The sequence below is a fragment of the Podarcis muralis genome, chromosome 4, assembly GCF_964188315.1.
Source record: "Podarcis muralis chromosome 4, rPodMur119.hap1.1, whole genome shotgun sequence".
NCBI classification, from domain to species: domain Eukaryota; kingdom Metazoa; phylum Chordata; class Lepidosauria; order Squamata; family Lacertidae; genus Podarcis; species Podarcis muralis.
This window is the reverse complement of record NC_135658.1, coordinates 1,736,854-1,758,379: the sequence shown is the minus strand read 5'-3', so window position 1 is coordinate 1,758,379 and position 21,526 is coordinate 1,736,854. Positions and strand designations below refer to the sequence as shown.

At 46.4% G+C, this 21,526-nt stretch overlaps 4 protein-coding genes and 1 pseudogene across 4 annotated transcripts in view; 1 reads left to right on the top strand and 4 right to left on the bottom strand.

Annotated features, from left to right (window-relative positions):
* The window catches only part of LOC114589664 (uncharacterized), a 999,511-nt gene that overhangs the window by 484,075 nt on the left and 493,910 nt on the right, over positions 1–21,526 (top strand). The gene's annotated exons all lie outside the window — the stretch shown is intronic.
* On the bottom strand, positions 1,177–2,121 carry LOC114595377 (olfactory receptor 51I2-like). The gene has a single exon (XM_028725665.2). The coding sequence runs from the start codon at positions 2,119–2,121 to the stop codon at positions 1,177–1,179; it is 945 nt and encodes a 314-aa protein (XP_028581498.2).
* LOC114595193 (olfactory receptor 51I2-like) lies at positions 5,489–6,555 on the bottom strand (annotated as a pseudogene).
* On the bottom strand, positions 11,748–13,651 carry LOC114595190 (olfactory receptor 51I2-like). Its single transcript, XM_028725535.2, has one exon. The coding sequence runs from the start codon at positions 13,503–13,505 to the stop codon at positions 12,558–12,560; it is 948 nt and encodes a 315-aa protein (XP_028581368.2). The 5' UTR covers positions 13,506–13,651; the 3' UTR covers positions 11,748–12,557.
* Positions 18,824–20,062, bottom strand: LOC144327603 (olfactory receptor 51I1-like). Its single transcript, XM_077927967.1, has one exon. It carries the CDS (start codon positions 19,915–19,917, stop codon positions 18,985–18,987), a length of 933 nt encoding a protein of 310 aa, XP_077784093.1. The 5' UTR covers positions 19,918–20,062; the 3' UTR covers positions 18,824–18,984.

Here is a 21,526-nt window from a genome sequence, read left to right as displayed (position 1 = left end):
TTCATTTTCTTTTGAGCCTAGTTAAACTGAGTAAGGGACGCAGGTGGTGCTGTGGGTTAAACCACAGAGCCTAGGTCAGCAGGTCGGCAGTTTGAATCCCCGCAATGACGGGGTGAGCTCCCGTTGTTCGGTCCCAACTCCTGCCAACCTAGCAGTTCAAAAGCACGTCAAAGTGCAAGTAGATAAATAGGTACCGCTCCAGCGGGAAGGTAAACGGCGTTTCCGTGCGCTGCTCTGGTTCGCCAGAAGCGGCTTAGTCATGCTGGCCACATGACCTGGAAGCTGTACGCTGGCTCCCTCAGCCAATAAAGCGAGATGAGCGCCACAACCCCAGAGTCGGTCACCACTGGACCTAATGGTCAGGGGTCCCTTTACTTTTTTTTAAACTGAGTAAGTCTGTGCCTGAGTACCTTTTACAACACAGAACCAGTTGCTTTCAGGTACTGTATGTGATGAAAGCTCTTCCCAGAACACTGAAAAGAATGAACTTTTAGAATCTATGGTGCCCTTTGTATGCATGAAAAGAGAACCGCTAGGCATGATGATTGCGATTCACCTTGAATTTTTTGTAGATATATGAAAGAGGATATTGGGAGACATTTAATGAATAGGAAAATTAGTCAGCTGAATAAAAAGACCACCTTGAAAAAAGATTATATATAATCATTATGATGAGAGCTGATCTGAAGAACTAAATGATTCTGAATGGTTTTGGGTGATGGCGCTGAGGTGCAACTGCTAAGATTGCTGTGATCCTTTAAGTAGTGAATAGAAATCATGTGTTTGATCTGGAAATGTACAAGAAACATTGGTTTACATGTGGTTCTCTAAAGCCTCCTCATATTTGTGCCTCTCCCTGTGTGCATTTGTATTTTCTCTTGGTGCCTGCATATTTTCCCCTTGAGTTTCTAGGAGGGATACCTCCAGTCCAGAAACCCCTTTGAAATTTCTCCAAAACTACAGACCATCTTCCTCTATGGTACTATTCTGCCATTACTTGATGCATTGTAACTGAAGACAGGACGGAGAGCTCACAAAGAACTCTGTCTGCATCTGTTTGTGTGTGTCTTTACAAAGAACAAATGTACAACCAGATGGTCGCCCAATTTCTCTCTTCTGAACTTGAGAAGTCATAAACACTCTGGGGAATGTTGGTACACTCTTTGCCAATTCAGATCAGAACTTCTTTTGACGAAAAAGCCTGCCCAGGGCTTTGCGGATCTCTCTGGTTTTGATACTGTAGATGATGGGGTTCAAAATTGGAGGAACCAGGAGATAGATATTGGCCATCATTGAGTGCAGCTTTGGAGAATTATGCCTGCCAAACCTGTGTGCCATGGACAAACCAATCATTGGAGTGTAATAGAGCACGACAGCACAGATGTGGGAGACGCAGGTGTTCAGGGCCTTGAGACGGCCTTCCTTGGAGGCCATGCTCAGCACAGTCTTGAGGATCATCATGTAGGACAAGACGATGCAGAAGGAATCAAGGCCAAATGTGGAAAGTACACATAGCAGGCCATAGAAGCTGTTGACGGTGGTGTCTGCACAAGGGAGCCGGATCAGATTGGGGTGCAGACAGTAAGGATGAGCAAGGATGGTGGACTTGCAAAATGGCAGCCTCCTTAGGAGGAGAGGCACTGGGAACAGTAGGAGAGCACTTCTCATGGCAATCCCTAATCCTATCAAAATGATCCTAAAGTTTGTCAGGATGGTGGTGTATTGTAGGGGGTTGTAAATGGCTATGAAGCGGTCCAGGGCCATCGCCAAGAGGACCCCAGAGTCCATTCCTGAGAAGCAATGGATGAAGTACGTCTGGCTGAGGCACGCATCCAGCCCAATCTCCCTGGCATTAAACAGGAAGACGCCCAGCACTGTGGGGAGGGTAGAGATGGAGACCCCCAGCTCACTCACAGCCAGCATGCAGAGGAAGAGGTACATGGGCTTATGCAAGGTCTGATCCTTCACAATCACTAGGAGAACAACGCCATTCCCCAAGACAGCAATGGCATACATGATGCAGAAGGAAAACGAGACCCCGATATTTATGGTCCCCAGTCCTGGGATGCCAGTGAAGAGGAATGTGGGATGGAAGATGCTTTGGTTATTTTGTGGTCCCATCAGGCTCCCCCATTCAGTAGCACCTGGATGAACATAAGGAAAGAAAAAAAGCACTATCGTGAACACCATTCCTTGCTTTGGTTCTAAGGTAACTAATTACATCAGATTATTGGCCTATCTATAGTAATAATAGAAATCATAATAATTTTAATATTTAGACCCCAACCATCTGGCTGGGTTTTCGCAGCCACTCTGGGAAATTTACAGTGTACATCGAACATAGTAAAATATGAAACTTAAAAAACCTCCAGAGAGAGCCAGTGTGGTGTAGTGGTTAAGAGAGGTAGATTCGTAATCTGGGGAACCGGGTTCGTGTCTCTGCTCCTCCACATGCAGCTGCTGGGTGACCTTGGGCCAGTCACACTTCTCTGAAGTCTCTCAGCCCCACTCACCACACAGAGTGTTTGTTGTGGGGGAGGAAGGTAAAGAAAAATTTTAGCCACTTTGAGACTCCTTCGGGTAGTGATAAAGCGGGATATCAAATCCAAACTCTTCTCTGCCTCCTCCCCTTCTTCTTCTTCTTCTTCTTCTTCTTCTTCTTCTTCTTCTTCTTCTTCTTCTTCTTCTTCTTCTTCTTCTTCCAGATACAGGGCTGCCTTCAGATGTCTTCTAAAAGTTATGTAGTTCTTTATCACCTTGACATCTGCAGGGAGGGCATTACACAGGGAAGGCACAACTACCAAGAAGGCAGTCGTTATTTCTAAATTCTGTATTCTACCTTTTGCCCACGAAACATGTCAACAAACCCGCAAGGTGATTGCTGTCATTATAACAAAGCATAAAAAACTCAATAAATAATCCGGCATATATTTTCAAAATCTCTTTGTGTGCTCTGCTCTGGACATGAAGATTTCAACCATATTTTGCATGATGGTTCCTGAGATCAGGGAGCAGGTTTTTCTATAAGTTAAGATGCAATTGGATGCCATTGTAAATCAAGATGGTTGACTGAATTTTTCAAAACTGATTTTTCAGTGTGTGCAAATTCTTGAGGCAGGATGGAATATGGGTCCTTTGATTTGGCAAAAAGAAGGTCCTTAGTGATCTCCACAAAAGCCATCTCAGAGGAATGCAAAGGAGAAAAGCCACCTTGTAGGTGATCCCTGGCTGAACCAGAAGGAATAAAAACAGAAGGAATAAAAACAGTGAGAAGAGATAACATGAAGTTTAGAACCAAAAGGCAGCAGAGAGATTGGACCATTAGAAGGAGATGAAGGATCAGGGGATGACATTCCTGGGAATAGGAGAAACTGTGGCATGTTTAGATGCTCTTGCAAACAAGCCAGAAGAGGCATGCTAATGATATGTAAAGCAGAGAAGCAATAAGAGGAGCAACCATACGTAGCCAGAAGACAGAAGGGAACCAGGTCAGGATGACAACAGGAAGGACTGAAAGGGGACAACAAACCTCACAGCAGCCCTTCAGAAGCAGAAGAAAAGGTTGGAAGAAGAAGGGACATGTAAAAGCAGCAGAGGAAAAGGAGCGGGTCATGAGCTGCAGAAGACAGGAGAATAATAGAGCAGTTCCAAGGAGAATGAGAGAAAGGAAGGTGAGAGGGAGACAAGCAACCAAGGGAGATGAGCTTGGAAGAGAGGGAATGAGAAGCAGCCCTGGTGAAAGGCACCAAGGTCCCACAAGAAGGAGATGAATGACTAAAGGTCACAGGCCAGAAGCCTTCAGGTATCCACCCTTTAATTGCCATACATCAACCAAGTTAAATGTAACGATGCTTAATGTAGAGTGAAAGGGACGCGGGTGGCGCTGTGGGTAAAACCTCAGTGGCTAGGACCTGCCGATCGTATGGTCGGCGGTTCGTATCCCCGCGGCGGGGTGAGCTCCCGTCGTTCGGTCCCAGCTCCTGCCCACCTAGCAGTTCGAAAGCACCCTTAAAGTGCAAGTAGATAAATAGGTACCACTTTATAGCGGGAAGGTAAACGGCGTTTCCATGTGCTGCACTGGTGCTGGCTTGCCAGAGCAGCTTCATCACGCTGGCCACGTGACCCGGAAGTGTCTCTGGACAGCGCTGGCCCCTGGCCTCTTAAGTGAGATGGGCGCACAACCCTAGAGTTGGACACGACTGGCCCGTACGGGCAGGGGTACCTTTACCTTTAATGTAGAGTGAAGACAGGAGTGCCTGGTGTGCTCTGGTCCATGGGGTCACGAAGAGTTGGACACGACTAAACGACTAAACAACAACAACAAATGTAGAGTACCAAAGGCAAACAAAAGCATCATCAAAGTCCAATCATTCAGTTGTTAGACCACAATGGTTTGTATGATGCCCTTGATGCAGAAAAACAAAACCTATATAAAAATATTAAAAGACCCACCTGGAGAAAAACACTTTGTTCTCTGCTGGCAGACAGGAGAGGGACCTGCCGGAGGCTCAGATGCAGAAATATTTATGTCTCTTCCTGACGAGGGAGGATGTAATGCTTTCCTCCTGCAATTCTCAGGGACCCCAGGGGCATCAGCCCAAAGGAAGCTGCTCTGCAGTGGGCAGAACTCAGCACCAGCCTCCCTTGACAGACTAGGTCCCAGAAGCTGCAACCGTTGGGATCACAGAGATCTACCATCTGATCTATATATTTTAAGCACAGGCTGTGTGAAGTGGCAGCAATACTTTGGGTTGTATTTTCTCCATTGCATAATTTCTCCTCTGTCTCTACTCCTAGTTTGCCTCATGCAAAGGAATGAGGCCCCTCTCAAGTCCCCCTGTGCACCCCATAAATCTGTTCTGTGTCTCTCCCTAAGCCTCCAGAGCAGATCTGAGGGCAGCCCAGGGTGCATGTGGAGTGGGGAGATCCCTTTACACCAGTGCTAGTGCAAAATGTAGTTGAAAGCCACCCTTTAGGCTCCCATGCACACCCAGCTGGACTCAGCTACATTTGTAAAGATAGAGCGCTTTATATGCGTTATAGCACTATGGCACCAAATGGCGCAGCGGAGTCCGATTTTTTGCCAACAGAACTTCCCTGTATGAGGTTTGCAACACATTCAGTCAAATGTGTTGCAAACTTCATACAGGGAAGAGTATGTGTCTGGATCCAGCCCGGAGCTGTGTCGTGCATGAGACCTCGCAGACTATATTCTTTTAAACTGTGGATAACAGAGAACACACTTGGGTGTCTCATTGCAATAAATAAAGAGGCACTGCACATCACTTTGTGGTTCATTGACCAATAAATATGATCTGGGTGTCCTGCCTACAGATGACTACTTTTGAAAGAATTTTTGGAACTTTATCACGTATGCAAACATTCCAGAAAATGAAAGACCCGTGCCAAAGGGGGTATGCCAATTTGTGGACAGTGTCACACACACACAAAGATCATCTGTGCTTTGTTTCCTGGTTTTTGTTTTCTCTCATAAAGCAATGTGCTCCTGCTGCAAGGTGTCCTGGTCCCAAGCTGTCCAGGGTTTGTGCACGACTCCCAGATCTTTGAAGTTAGCCCTGTGAGATCCAGGCATAAGATTGCACCATGCTGGATCTGGCTTCTTCTGAGAAAAAAGCCTGCCCAGGGCTTTGCGGATCTCTTTGGTTTTGATGCTGTAGATGATGGGGTTCAGAATGGGAGGAACCAGGAGGTAGATATTGGCCATCAGTGAGGGCAGCATAGGGGAATTGTGCTTGCCAAACCTGTGTGCCATGGAAACACTGATCATTGAGGTGTAATAGAGCACGACAGCACAGATGTGGGAGACGCAGGTGTTCAGGGCCTTGAGACGGCCTTCCTTGGGGCCATGCTCAGCACGGTCTTGAGGATCATCACGTAGGACAAGACGATGCACAAGGAATCAAGGCCAAATGTGGAAACTACAAAAAACAGGCCGTAGAGGTTGTTGACCATGATGTCCGCACAAGGGAGATGGATCAAATTGGGGTGCAGACAGTAAGGGTGAGCAAGGGTGGTAGACTTGCAAAATGGCAGCCTCCTTAGGAGGAGAGGCATTGGGACCATTAGGAGAACACTCCTCAGGGCAATCTCAGATCCCAACAAAATGATCCTAAGGCTTGTCAGGATGGTGGTGTATTGCAGAGGGTTGTAAATGGCTATGAAGCGGTCCAGGGCCATCGCCCAGAGAACCCCTGAGTCCATACAGGAGAAGCAGTGGATGAAGAACATCTGGCCAAGACACGCATCCAGCCCAATCTCCTTAGCATCAAACAGGAAGGTGCTCAGCACTGTGGGAAGGGTAGACAGGGAGACCCCCAGCTCACTCACAGCCAGCATACAGAGGAAGAGGTACATGGGCTTGTGGAGGCTCTGATCCTTCACGATCACTAGGAGAACAGCACCATTCCCCAAGACAGCAATGACATAGGCAAAGCAGAAAGAGAAGGAGACCCAGTTGTTTCTGTTCTCTAGTCCTGGGATGCCAGTAAGGACGAATGTGGAATGGAAGATGCTTTGGTTATTTTGTGGTCCCATGGTGAGTGGTCAGGCTCCCCCATTCAGTAGCACCTGGATCGACATAATCAGTAAAGAAAAAGGCACCATCATCAACATGGGAGACTTGATTGTTTTGGTTCTGCATTCCCTAATGCCATCTATATTGGTGGCCCAGGCTATAATTATAATCTGCTTGTGTTCATTAAATTATGCAGCATATCTTTTGGTGAGCAAAAAGGTGAAAGATCCCTCAAGGTGACACCTTTGAATACTGAAACATCACAATGTGCTGTCTTTATACATATATTATTATATATGTTTGGAGAGCTCTTTGTCTATCCTAACCAAATTTGGCAGAGATGCTTTCTGAGATCAAGGAACGGGTTTTCATCTACTTTTGGTCACAAACAGATGCCATTTTCAATCAAGATGATGGACTAAACATTCCAAAACTGCCCTGATTTAACCACTGCTCTGTTACATATTCCCTTCTGGACTTGCTCTGGACATCAGAACATTCTGCGAACACAGCCATGTCTGCGTTGCACAGGGAATGTCTTCACGCTGCACCCAACTGTGTATAAACACTATAGCTCTTAAGCACATTCTTCCCCTCAAAGAATTCTGGGCCTCGCAGTCTTACCATTCCCAGCAACCCTTTCCAAACCACAGCACCTTCCGGATACTTTGGACTACATCTCCCATCAGCCACAGCGAATCATGTTTTGCTATATGGAACAGAATCTGCATCAAGAAGGACGTCTCCCTGCCAACCTTGATGCAACTGATGGCGCAAAACATCTTGGGGGGACCAGATTCGGGGGAAACTGTTCTGTGCAAATAGAATGATACTGAAGCAAGGAAAGAAATAGACAGCTAACAGAGTCTGTGTACACACCAGAGTGTTAATGTGCATGGTGGCCCATAAGGTCGATTTTCCCCATATGATTTTGTGCATGTTCATCCACAGATGAGTACCTTCAATCATAGCTGTCAACCTTTCCCTTTTCTTGCGAGGAATCCTATTCGGAATAAGGGAATTTCCCTTTTAAAAAGGGAAATGTTGACAGCTATGCCTTCAATTGATACAAAAATGAAGAAGAAAAATGCCCAAACAATGCATTTTGGTTCGTCCATATCAGGCCTTTGAGCCTGAGCTTCCACAGCCAACACCCACCTTGGGCATGATGGGCAGCAACAACAACAGCAGGCATGTCCTTGGCTTATGGTAATATTTCATTCTTTTGCTAATTATGCTCGTTTATTTATTATTATTTTTAAAAAAACAATCTTTATTAATTTAAATCACACACATACACAAAGAATCTAGAAAGAATCTACAATCTCCCACCACAAAAAGAAAACCAAACAATCAAGAAGAAAAAAAGAAGAAAACACAGAAAAAAGAAAGAAGAAAAAGCAGGTCTACGTGCACAAAAAACCCCAATCTTCCCAACCAACACCCAAATAAACACTCAAATAAAAAAGACTTCTGACAAAATGAGTCTTCCAATCATTCTCATTGTACTGTTTATACTGCCATTGTTTTCTTCGCACAGTTTTATATTCTTTAATTATGCTCTTTTAAATGTGCATTCTATGTCTTACTTCCTTTAGCAACATTCTATTTTGAATTTTTTAAGATAAGACTTTTGTTTCCAGTTAAATAGGTTGCTTTGAATGTATTCTTGACTTTCTTCAGTAACTTTTTATTCTGGGTTGTTTTACTTGATCTTTTAATGTAGGTTGTAAACCACTTTGAGATTTTCTTTTCCTGAAAGTATAAAGCGGTGTGGATATGAAATAAGTTATCATCCCTGCAGTTTTGAGAGGAAGCCGTGGGGTGATCTGGTCAGGCCTTGCAATGGCTCCCATGTTTCCCAATTCATCCAGCGAGTACCTGGCTCCATCTCACCTCTCTTCTTGCCTGGTTCCACCTGAACTCTTTCCGTGGCAGCAGGTGAGCATCTAAGGCCACTGGTGTGCAGCTGAACAGAACAGAACCACCTCCCCATGGAAAGCGAGCATTCCAGGGATAAGGGCACCTTCACCACAACTTGCTAGATTTCTACATATCAGAGAACCTCTGACTCATTTGATCCTCCACCTGCCCTCTCAAATGCTTTGGAGCAGCAATCCTTGCCTAATCTAGCATAGCCATACTTTAGCAACACTCTCCATTACAGCATCCTGGATTATTACCCCTAAAGCCAGAAGGGAACCTGCAACAAGCTTCTCTGATGAAGAACCAAGTTCCGAAGTGGAATATAAAAGGACTCACCTGGACGGAAACACTTTGGTCTCTGCTGGTGTCCAGAAGAGAGATCCAATCCTGCCAGAGGTTCAGCTGGAGGAAGATTTATGATGCTTCCTTGGGAATCCCTGGAGAGAGAGGAGAGGAGACTTTCCTCCTGCAGCTCTCTGGGACTCCAGAGGAGACCCAAAGGAGACTCTTCCACAGTGGGCAGGGCAGGTGCTGAGCACCATCTTTCCCCAACAAACTAGGTGCCAGCAGCTGCGGCCTCAACAACAGTAGTCAAGGCTGTGAACCAACTCTGTGTGTTTCTGTGTGTGGCAAGACTGGAGGAGAGGGAAGCAGGCAGAAATGCCATAAAAGAAGTGAACAGCGGACTTCCGGGTTAGCGCGAAAGGCTAATGGCGGATTCCCTCCGAGCTCCGGAGGGAATCGGCTCCGTGGAAGACGGGTCCTGCCGCCGTGGCGACGCAGGGACCCTCAAAAACCACAGGCGCGGAAGCCTGTGGACTTGGTGACTCGGTGGGCACCATTTGCGCCCCCCAACTCGCGAAGAAGCCTTTTTAAAGGCTTCGGAGCGGGGGACGGAGAGTGGCGTGGTGCTGTGAGTAGACCGCTACTTCTACGGAGTGAAGCCGCAAGCCATGGCCAGAGAGCGCTGACTTTTTTCCTTGAAATTTGGACTGCAAAGAAATAACCCGTGAGTAATACGGAAATTGGATCTAAAATTTTCCTTTCTTTCGAATTTCGGTACGACCGGGGGAGGTGTCAAAAGGAAGTCCGCCCCCCCAGTATTGTAGACAATTTAAAGCAAGAATTGGATAACTAAGGTTGAGAGGCTACTTCTTTCTCTTTTGTGAAACAAAGTTATTACTTTCACGATTTGGAAATATAAGTACAGTGTTAGAAGACAAGAAAAAAAGTTGATTTGTAACCCCCCGGGATCCGGGAGTGATCCGTGAGAGAGCTGGCTGAGGAGACATAAGGAGTTTGACAGCTGTCAAACGAGCTGTCAAAGCTAGAAGTATTTGCTTGTTGCTACTTTTGCTGGTTATTCTTGCTACATTTGACTTTAAGCTGTTGAAAATAAAGAAGAAAAAACAAAGTAACTTGACTGTTGGAGAAAGAATACTAAGTAACTAGAATCCCTCTAGAGGGGGTTCGGAGACATTACAATGGCTGCAGATGGAAAAATACAGGCTGAGCTAGAGAGAATGTTTTCTATCGTGGGAAAGTTACAAGAACAGAGCAAAGCTTTGGCTACAGATGTTATGACCTTGAATTTTAAAGTAAATAAACTTGTAGACTGTACCATGGATTTGACTCAAGAAAATCTTGCAGCTGAACAAGAAGAGAAATGTGTTGTTTCAGAGGGGCGAGAAGGAGGAGCTGAAAAGCTGCTGGTGAAAAAGGACAACCAGAGGCCTCTAAAAATGGACTATAAGGAAAATAAGATCTGGATGATTAAAATTTGGTTTGAAATTGAGAAGGAAGACTGCAGAGACTTCCCCATGGGGAGATCGGAAGACCTATGGATTACAAACTCGTATAAGGCGAAAGATGGAGCTTTTGGAACATTTGGGACATTTGGATTTAAAAGAAACATGGAATACGATTTGGGCTCCACTTTTGAACATGGAGGTCTGGTTGGAAGAAATATTGATCCTATCGGGATAGAGCTTCTCCGAGACATGATGTTCAACATAAAGGACTACCAACAAAACCGGCTGAGAGGGCCTGAGAGAGATTTAAGGGCCTCGGACGTGAGGGACCCAGGATGAGAATTGTCTGGTTGATGGACATTTTTTGGGGATCAAAACCGGGAAAGGGGGGGAGGAGAAATTTGGAATGTAAAGGGTGTATAACTATAAGTTGTTCTTTGTTATTTGTTTTGAAATTATTATAAAAATTGGAAGGGAACTTGGGTCGACCTTAGAAAAGGGTGTAATGATGTGTAAGTAGATAAGCTAAATTTATAAGTTAAGTATATATAGGTTTATAAGTTAAGTATATAAGTTAAATTTATAAGAACTTGCTGAACTAACTATTGGAATTGGGATACAAGAAGGGGAGGGGTGGGGAAGTCAGGAAAAGTGGCTAAGAAATTAGGGATTTGAAATTATACATGTTTGTCTTTATGTTTGTATTGTGTATTGTGTGTGTCTATATAAACTGTGTAAAACTCAATAAAAAAATTTATAAAAAAAAAGAAGAAGAAGTGAACAGCACTGGGATGCTAGCCTTTTATTGCCTGGTTTACACATATTTTAAGGAGTGGTTATGTGGAGTGCTTAACTGACAGCAATACTTTACATTTAGTTACATGCATAATAAACACTTCATGCCATCCTCTAGTCCGTGGGCCGAAATGGGTCTGTCAAGGCTCCCTGTTGGGCCACGAGGCTGAATAAGCCACCTGTCCATGTTTGACATCAGGTGCAGGGCAGGTAAATGTGCAGCTAAAGGAGGATTGACAGACACTGCTGATAGACCCCCTGTGCAAAGCCCCACAGAGCCTCTTGTCGGCACTCGCAATATTATTATGACTATTAGTTTACCCTCCCTTCTTCCTAAAGTCCCAGGATAGGTTAGAGCTTTGAAACACAATATTTCAAAAACAAATTAAAACAACCTCTAGTTTCACATTTATTATGCTATTTTTGTGATATACAAACGACATGAGAAAACTTGGTATACTTATTTGTATAACATCATTCTTGTTCATAAAACCCAATAAAAACAACAACCACCACCTCCAGTTCTTTTGCCTTTGCCTGCACAGTCTGAGTTCACAATACGTGGGCAGAAGCAGGACGCCTGGTATCAACGGTGAGACATCTGGGTGGGATGGAGCAGAGCAGATGTGGGAGAAAGGAGAAGTGGCATCTTGGAAGGAAAAGCAGCAGCACTGGGATTGGTGTGTGTGGCTCATGAAAGGGAAAAGGAGAAGCCAGAGACTTTGAGCTAAGGCAGGAAGAAGCCCAAAATGAACTGAGCACCAGAAACTTAAGCTGGAGGAGTTGAAATGGGTGGCAGATTTGGGACAGGCAAGAGGGGGTGCAAGGAGGCCTTGTTGTTGATGCAAAGACATGGCCCAGGTTCCAGAAGGAAGATAATATTGAACCCCTCCCCCCAGTTTTGAATTTTGATTTTAAAATCCCTGATGCTCAGTGTATAATTACCCCAGATCTCAGTTTAATTTAATGCAGAGACAATGCAAGGCCTGTGAAGAAATTGACAAGCATTGCATCTCGCCCAGAGATTAATTTTTGAGAATTAAAAACAAATTCTGACGATGTACCTAGCAACACATCTCAATGACTGGGACCAGAACCTGCAACACCTCCTATCTGCCTACAGAGGGGAAGTCCAAGAGAGCCCTGGCTTCAGTCCTTTCTAATGACTTTATGGCTGCAACATAAGAGGTCTTTTGGACATTGTCGAAGATATGTGGGAAGTATTATTATTAAATTTATATACCACCCTACACTCGCAGGTCTCAGTAGATGTTCAGAAGCTGATGCTTCCACAGAGTCAGGCCATGTGATCCAATGCACAGACCCTCTGCAGAACACTCCTTTCTAGTACCATTTCACAATGACATGATGCACAACAAGTAAAGAATAGAAATACGAGCTTGTAAAGAATCTACTCTGTGTGTGGATGTGCTTTAAAAACCCCCAGTAACTTTGGAAAAGAGGGAAAACAAAATGGTCACTCAACTTCACTCTGCTGAGCTTGAGAAGCCATAAATGCTCTTGAGGATATCACAACACACTTTAACACTTCAGATCAGTCTCTGTTGAGACAAAAACCTGCCAAAGGCCTTGCGGATCTCTTTGGTTTTGATGCTGTAGATGATGGGGTTCAGAATGGGAGGAACCAGGAGATAGATGTTGGCCATCAGAGAGTGCAGCATCGGGGAATTATGCCTGCCAAACCTGTGCACCATGGAAACACCGATCATTGGGGTGTAATAGAGCACGACAGTACAGATGTGGGAGACACAGGTGTTCAGGGCCTTGAAACGGCCTTCCTTGGAGGCCATGCTCAGCACGGTCTTGAGGATCATCACGTAGGACAAGACGATGCACAAGGAATCGAGGCCAAATGTGGAGAGCACAACAAACAGACCAGTTTGGTTATTGATGGTTGTGTCTGCACAGGGGAGCTGGATTAAATTGGGGTGCAGACAGTAAGGATGAGCAAGCACATTGGACCTGCAAAACGGCAACCTCCTCAGGAGTAGAGGCAGTGGGGTCATCAGGAGAATGCTCCTCAAGGCAATCCCAGATCCCAACAAAATGATCCTAAGGTTTGTCAGGATGGTGGTGTATTGCAGAGGGTTGTAAATGGCTATGAAGCGATCCAGGGCCATCGCCCAGAGGACCCCAGAGTCCATGATGGAGAAGGAGTGGATGAAGAACATCTGGCTGAGGCACGCATCCAGCCCAATCTCCCTGGCATCAAACAGGAAGACGCCCAACACTGTGGGAAGGGTAGAGAGGGAGACCCCCAGCTCACTCACAGCCAGCATACAGAGGAAGAGGTACATGGGCTTGTGGAGGCTCTGATCCTTCACGATCACTAGGAGAACAACGCCATTCCCCAAAAGAGCAACCGCATAGGCAAAGCAGAAAGGGATGGAGACCCCAATATTTCTGGCCTGCAGCCCTGGGATGCCAGTGAGAAGGACGGTGGGGTGGAGGAAGCTTTGGTTACTGAACCGCTCCATGGTGAGTGATCAAGTTCTCCCATCCAGCCACACCTGGATGGACATAAGGAAAGAAAAGTACACCAGCATCTACATGGGAGCCTTCGGTGCTTTGGCTCTGCATTTTTGGCATGTCCATACCGTTCATGAGCTATATTTATTTTGATCTTATTTATTTGGTAGCTCACCTTTTGGTCACACACACACACACAACCCCCCAATAATAATAATAATAATAAAAGAACCCACACAGTGACAGCAATTCATATTGAAGCATCACAAAGAACTGTCTTTTTAAAAACTCAATACATCTAGCACTTTTGGGGGGAAAGTTGCTTGTTTGTTTGCACTGCATTTGGACACCTCTTAACATATTTCAACCAAACCTTCTAGGATGGTTCCTGAGATTAAGGAGCGGGTTTTCATCTATGGTTGAATACCATAGACCAAAGAGCTATCACATGGAAGGTGGGGCAAGCTTGGTTTCTGCTGCTCCAGAAGGGAGGACCTGAATCAATGGATTCAAATGACAAGGAAGGAGATTCAAACTAATACTTCAGAAGAACTTTCTGGTGGTAAGAGCTGTTCAGCTGTGGAATGGATGACCTCAAAGGTGATGGACTCTCCTTCATGGGAGGTTTATAAGGACACCTTCTCCCCAACATACTAATTTCCTACATTTCAGAATGTCTTTTAAGAAATGGAGGACTTTGGGCACATTTGATCTTCCACCTGCCGTCACAAATGCTTCAGAATGGCCACCTTTGACAATTATGGCACACTCTATACCCCAACAAGGCTGTCCATTATAGGAATTGAATCCTGGAGCAATATGCCTGAAGCCAGAAGGAAGTTTGTGGCAACCTTCTCTGATGAAGAGCAAGTTTCAAACTGGAAAATAAGAAGACCCACCTGAATGGAATCTCCTTGGTCTCTGCTGGTGGTTAGGAGAGAGATCCAGTTCTGCCAGAGACTCCACGGCAGAAAGATTTATGCTGCTTTCTTGGGAATCCCTAGAGAAGGAGGAGATGAGACTCTTTGCCAGCAGCTTGCAGAGACCCCAAGGGTCACCAACCCAAAGGAGACTCTTCTGATGCTGAGCACCTTCCTTCCTCAACAGAGCAAGTTGCAGCATCTGCAGCAGCAAAAACAGCAGCCAAGGGTGTGGACCAATTTTGTGTTTGTGTGCAGCAAGGGGGAAAACGATAGAGGAGGAGAATGACAAGAAGAGAAGAGAATAACAGTGGGATTCTAGGTATTTATAATCTGTAATTAAAAATGTGAGGTAATGTGAGGTGATTAACAGAAATACACTTGCTGGCATCCATCTGTCTTGAGAGACAATGGAGTGCGCCTCTGGAGTGAAGCCAAGCCATTGTGTTAGCAGCACCAAAATGACCTCCTCAGGGTGCAAGCCTGGACAGTGTGTATGGAGGTCCTGGGCTACCCAGACGACAACACCTTTTCAGACTTGCTTGTTGTTGTTGTTTAGTCATTTAGTCGTGTCCAACTCTTCATGACCCCATGGACCAGAGCACGCCAGGCACTCCTGTCTTCTACTGCCTCCCGCAGTTTGGTCAGACTCATGTTTGTAGTTTCGACAACACTGTCCAACCATCTCGTCCTCTGTTGTCCCCTTCTCCTTGTGCCCTCCATCTTTCCCAACATCAGGGTCTTTTCCAGGGAGTCTTCTCTTCTCATGAGGTGGCCAAAGTCTTGGAGCCTCAGCTTCAGGATCTGTTCTTCCAGTGAGCACTCAGGGCTGATTTCCTCTAGAATGGAGAGGTTTGATCTTCTTGCAGTCCATGGGACTCTCAAGAGTCTCCTCCAGCACCAGAATTCAAAAGCATCAATTCTTCAGTGATCAGCCTTCCTTATGGTCCAGCTCTCACTTCCTTGGACTTGCTAATGTGGTCCAAAGGAAAGCAGAGCAAGATGATGGCACCAGCTTGGCTGCAGGAGTTGTTGGAAAAAGGAGTACAGGGCGCCACCCAACTGTCTTGGGGACTCCAGATTTGTGTGGGGTTTACTCTTGAGCCTTTTCCTCTCCTGAAGATGTCCCTCAAGGCAGCAGAGGTTTAAGATCAGAGTTTTCCTTCTCCTAGATGGGCTGCCTTCCCAGGCGGGTGAACCCCGCCTGCCTTTCTCTTCCCTCTACAGCATGTGCAGCTATATTTTGCCCACTGTGGGGCTTGAACCCATGTCCCTGAGATTAAGAGTCTTGCGCTCTACCAACTGAATTTGCGTTAGCCGCCTTGAGTCCCAGTCTGGGGAAAATGAGGGACATAAAGAAATAAAACAAGAACAAAAAAATAAGTGAGCAAAAGTAGGTGTCATAGGTCATCGGATATTATTGGGACAGCAAGTGAGTAACAGTTAGTGCCCCCACCTGTCAACCTTGGCCCACAGAGCTAGGAGGGGGATAAGCATCCAGCCCACTGACCAGATCCAATTCCTTCAACCCTGATGTAATGATGAGTAACTGATATGCCTTATTCTAGGGTCTGCTTACCCAAACTGTCATTTCTTAGCCCCTAAAGTGAGCCCCTAAAGAGAGCCAGTGTGGTGTAGTGGTTAAGAGCGGTAGACTCCTAATCTGGGGAACCGGGTTCGTGTCTCCGCTCCTCCACATGCAGCTGCTGGGTGACCTTGGGCCAGTCACACTTCTCTGAAGTCTCTCAGCCCCACTGTTTGTTGTGGGGGAGGAAGGGAAAGGAGAATGTCAGCCACTTTGAGACTCCTGAAGGGGAGTGAAAGGTGGAATGTCAAATCCAAACTCCTCTTCTCCTTCTCCTTCTCCTTCTCCTTCTCCTTCTCCTTCTCCTTCTCCTTCTCCTTCTCCTTCTCCTTCTCCTTCTTCTAAATGAACCCACTTCTTATTACAAAAGCATCCAGAGCAATATTCTCTTGATGGAATTTTGGCCAAAATCCATGCAGTGAATATTTGGACACCCACCTAGGAACACTTCACAAGTGAAACCTTATATGGCCTTAAACTGTGGGGAACTGAGAGTTTGGTTACAATTAAAACAAGAAGGACTGCAAACTGCTTTATCATTTATTGTGACAAAGAACCCAGTCAGATGGGTGGGGTGCAAATAATTAAATTATTATTGTTATTATTATTATTATTATCTTGTCTACATGTGAAATGCCTGTGATGTCGCAGAGCAAGTTGGCCAGTGTAGGGATGATCGCGGAGTGGGGAGTGGGGTCTCACAGAGAACTCCTCCGCCTCTTCTCCCTTGGTTGTGGTTGCAGCACCAAGAGAAACCCAGCTTGGGACACAGTTGCCCTACCTTGCAGTCCAAAAGGTGAATGCCGATCAGAAGGTCAGCGGTTTGAATCCCCGCGACGGGGTGAGCTCCCGTTGATCGGTCCCTGCTCCTGCCAACCTAGCAGTTCAAAAGCACGCCAAAAAGTGCAAGTAGATAAATAGGTACCGCTCCAGCGGGAAGGTAAACAGCGTTTCCGTGCGCTGCTCTGGTTCCCCAGAAGCGGCTTAGTCATGCTGGCCACATTACCCGGAAGCTGTACGCCGGCTCCCTCAGCCAATAAAGCGAGATGAGCGCTGCAACCCCAGAGTCATCCACGACTGGACCTAACGTTCAGGGGTCCCTTTACCTTTACCCTTCACCCCTGGCCCATCTGGACGTGTCAGAGTTCACTGGAGATCTCTTGGCCAGGTGTGCTCCCTACTGCTGGTGCTGCTCTATGGGCAAGGAAGGGAGGTAGGGAGGGGAACCTTCCCCGATGTCAGCTTCATCCCATTGCTAACAGAGGGGGAGTGTGGAGAGACAGGAGGAGGTAATTAGGCAGGAATGCAGAACGAGGGAGGAGCAGCCAAGTTGTAGTAGAAGCCTGAGTTCTGAGAACAAGGAGAAGGAAGGGGGTAGTTCTAGGGGGAAGACACAGACTGACAGTTTAAGCTCGGACTCAGAGGGAGGGACACCAAAAATAGCCTATCCCAAGATGCGTAGGCTCGCAAGAATTAATGAGAGGCGTGAACAGGAAAGGAAGCGTAAGTGGGGCTTTAAACGTGGGAAGAGAAAGGAACTCAGACTCGGCAACGGCAACGGCTAATTTGGAAGCAGTCACTGAGTGACTGAGCTCCAGAGTGATTTGTGTGTTTTGAGCAATAAACCTGAGTTAATTGCTGCCGGAGTTGTCTCGCTTCTTTGGGAGAGACCCAACCATCACACCCACTGGCACTGAGCCTTGACTGGCTTAAGAAACAATTGTAATTAAGTACTATATAGAAATTTCCTAAATGAATATGCATCACAGGTAAACAGAGCCTCTGTGTTTAGAGGCCATACCTCCAAAGACCAGGGGTGTAGGAAGAAAAACCTTTGCCCCATCATGCACAGTGCTGGAGCAGCTTTCCCGGGTTTCAGCCAAGACACCTTTCCAGCCTTGCCTGGAGGTGCCAAAATTAGAACCCAAGACCTTCTGTAATGCTCCGCCACAGAGCTGGAGGCCAGAGGAAGGGCTGCAGGGACACCCAGAGAGCATCCAGCCTTCCAAAAATTATTCACAATTATGTCTCAGTATGTGAACACTCATTCATTCATTCATTTTGTTTTTTTATTACATTAATGTGCTATCTTTTCCTCCAAGGAGATCAAAGCAGTGTGCATGGTCCTCTTCCTCCTCATTTTATTCCCACAACAACCCTGCGAGGGAGGTTAGGCTGAGAGAGGCAGTGACTGTTTTTTTAATTTCTATTGGCAATATTCCTAATAATAATAATAATAGTAATAATAAAACACAAGACCACTGTTCATGTACGCAATCACAGCAGCAAGAATACTTGTAGCAAGAAGCTGGAAATGCAAAACACCAACGATAACAGATTGGCAAGCGCTTATGATAGAGTATTTCCAATTAGCAAAGCTGACCGGAAAAGTCAGGGGGGCCTCAAACCAGAAAGCATAGGGAGAATGGAAAATATTCAAGGAATATATAAGATTATACTGTAAAAATGATATCACCTAGCAGAACTGGAATGATACCTGTGTACAATAAATAAATGGATTAATCATCTTAGCGGAATATATGGAAAAAAATATATAACAAAACTGTGCGATAAAATCATGACAACAGAAAAAGTGTAATGAGAACGATTGGAAGTTTCTTACAGAAAACTTTATTGGATAAGACATGATGTTGTATAAAAATTTGGTTCTTTCTTTATAATTTCCTTTTTCTTTTTTATTCGCCTCCTTAAATTCTTTCTTTTTCTTTTTTTGTACTTAACTCTGTTATACTTACCTTTGTTGTATGATTGTATTTTAAAACAATAAAGATTTATTTTAAGAGAGAGAGAGAGAGAGAGAGAGAGAGAGAGAGAGAGAGAGGCAGTGACTGACCCCCAAAGGTTACACCTGGGGAGCTTTGTGGCTGAGTGGGGGGAGGATTTGAACCCTGGTCACTCCCAGGTCCTAGACAGACGCACTAAGACTTGCCACACCACGCCTGTTCGATTTGCGTTTGCCGCTCACGAAAATATCTTGACAATTCCCTTCCGGATCTCTTTGGTTTTGACGCTGTAGATGATGGGGTTGAGCAGCGGGGGGACGAAGAGGTAGACGTTGGACATCATGATGTGGACCACGGGAGGGGCACCCTTCCCAAATCTGTGCAGGACGGAGACGGCGATAATGGGGACGTAGAACGAGAGGACCGCGCAGATGTGCGAGACGCAGGTGTTGAGGGCCTTGCGTCGCTGCTCCCGAGACGCGATGCTCAAGACGGTCTTCAGGATCATGGCGTAGGACAGAACAATGAAGGTGGAGTCCAGGCCGTAGGTGAAGAGGACGGCGAAGAAGCCGTAGATGTTGTTGACGGTGATGTCGGCACACGCCAGGCGCATCATGTCTGGGTGGAGGCAGTAGGAGTGGGACAGGACGTTGGACTTGCAAATGGGCAGGCGCTTGATGAGGAACGGGAAGGGGAAGAGCATGATGGTGCTCTTCAGGACGATGGCCAAGCCGATCCAGGCGATCCGGGGGTTGGTCAAGGTGGACGAGTACCGGAGAGGGTTGCAGATGGCGACGAAGCGGTCGAAGGACATGGCCAGCAGGATCCCCGACTCCATGAAGGAGAAGGAGTGGAGGAAGAACATCTGGGCCAGGCAAGCGTCGAAGAGGACGTCACTGAGGCCAAAGCAGAAGATGGCCAGGACCGTTGGGAGGGTGGAGAGGGAAACCCCCAAATCGTTGAAGGACAGCATGCACAGGAAGAAATACATGGGCTCGTGGAGCCGCCGGTCCCTCCTGACGATGGCGAGGATAGTGCAGTTGCCAGCGATGGAGGCGGCGTACAGCAAGCAGAAGGGGATGGCAATCCACAAGTGGAACTGCTCCAGGCCTGGGAAGCCGGTGAGGTGGAAGGTGGCAGGCTGGAAGCGGGTGAGGTTGAGCTCTTCCATGCGCCCCTTCGTGGGCTTTGGATTTCCCTGGAAAGGAAACAAGAAGGACCAGGAGGCTTCTGGCCACAGGACAAGGGAGAGGGAAGCACATGGCAGGAGAGGAGAGCGAGAGGAGAGGGGAGAGGAGAGGAGAGGAGAGGAGAGGAGAGGAGAGGAGAGGAGAGGAGAGGGAAGACTCCATCAGTGAGCTGCTGAGAAAAAGGTCAAGTGGGAAACATTGGAGTGACTGCTGCAAGGGTCTAAAACAGCCTTTCTCAACCTGCAGGTCCCCAGATGTTGCTGAACTACAACTCTCATCACCCCTAGCTAGCAAGGCCAGAGCTCAGGGATGATGGGAGTTGTAGTCCAACAACATCTGGGGACCCACAGGTTGAGAACCGCTGGTCTAAAATATAAAGACAAGGGAAATCAAGAGAAAATCAGAGCGGAAATCCAGGGGAGGGAGGGAGGGAGGGAGGGAGGGAGGAAGGAAGGAAGGAAGGAAGGAAGGAAGGAAGGAAGGAAGGAAGACACGCTGAGTGGCAGGGGTGGCACTGGGGGGGATACAGGGCACTGGTGCCACTGTCCCTCCCAGGTGCAATCTCCCCCCAAAAAACTCAACAACTGCGGGCAATCTCTGCCCCAGGCGCCAGTGGGGTTTGCAATGCCGATGCTCCTCTGCTCCAAGACTGGAGATGGGGCATGAAAATGACCAGAAGCTCTCACAGCAGACAAAGGCAGTGTATTGAAAACCATAGACTAGGGACAAAGAATCCTAGAATTGTAGGGTTGGAAAGGTTCCCATGGGTCACCTCACTCAACCCACTGCAATGTAGGAATCACAGCTAAAGCACTCATGAGGGATGGCCACCCAACCTCTGCTTTAGAACTTCCACCGAAGGAGAATCCACGACAGTGCCAGATTTATGTATAAGCTAAACAAGCTATAGCTCAGGGCCCCACTCTCTTGAGGGACCCCCCCCCCCAAAAAAAAAACCAAAGAAAAAAACAACCAGATGTATATTTCCAAAATATAAGATAAAAAACAAATAAAATAAAAGCTTCATACAGCAACCGTGTTTTGTGTTGTGTAGGCTCCTCTGACGTAAGTCATGGGCCCCGCCTGCTAGTCTGCTCCCTCAAATATCACTGGTTTGCTCCTTTCTATACATAGAGTGCCTACATTCTGCATGGGCTGATTGCAGGGCAACATGTGCAAATGGCTTTAGATAACTATTAGGTCCATAGATTACCATATAGCATATTCTCAGAGTATTGTGAAAGAACTATGTCAATCAACATTTGATGATCTCCTTCTACCGGTCCACAATAGAAAGTGTCCTTTCATATTGCATCACTGGTTTGACACCAACTGATAGGAAGTGCCTACAGAGGGTGGTGAATACAGCACAAGATATTATGGGCTGTCCTGTGAATCCGCTGGATGAAATAGCGGAAGAACACTGCCTCAGGAGAGTGAGGAAAATTCTCAGGGGTGGTTCACACCCTGGCGGGCACTTTCTTGATCTCCTGCCCTCAGGCAGAAGATACAGAAACATGATTAGCCACACCAACAGGGTAAAGAACAGCTTTTATCCGTGGGCTGTTAGGCTGCTGAATGAAAAGATAA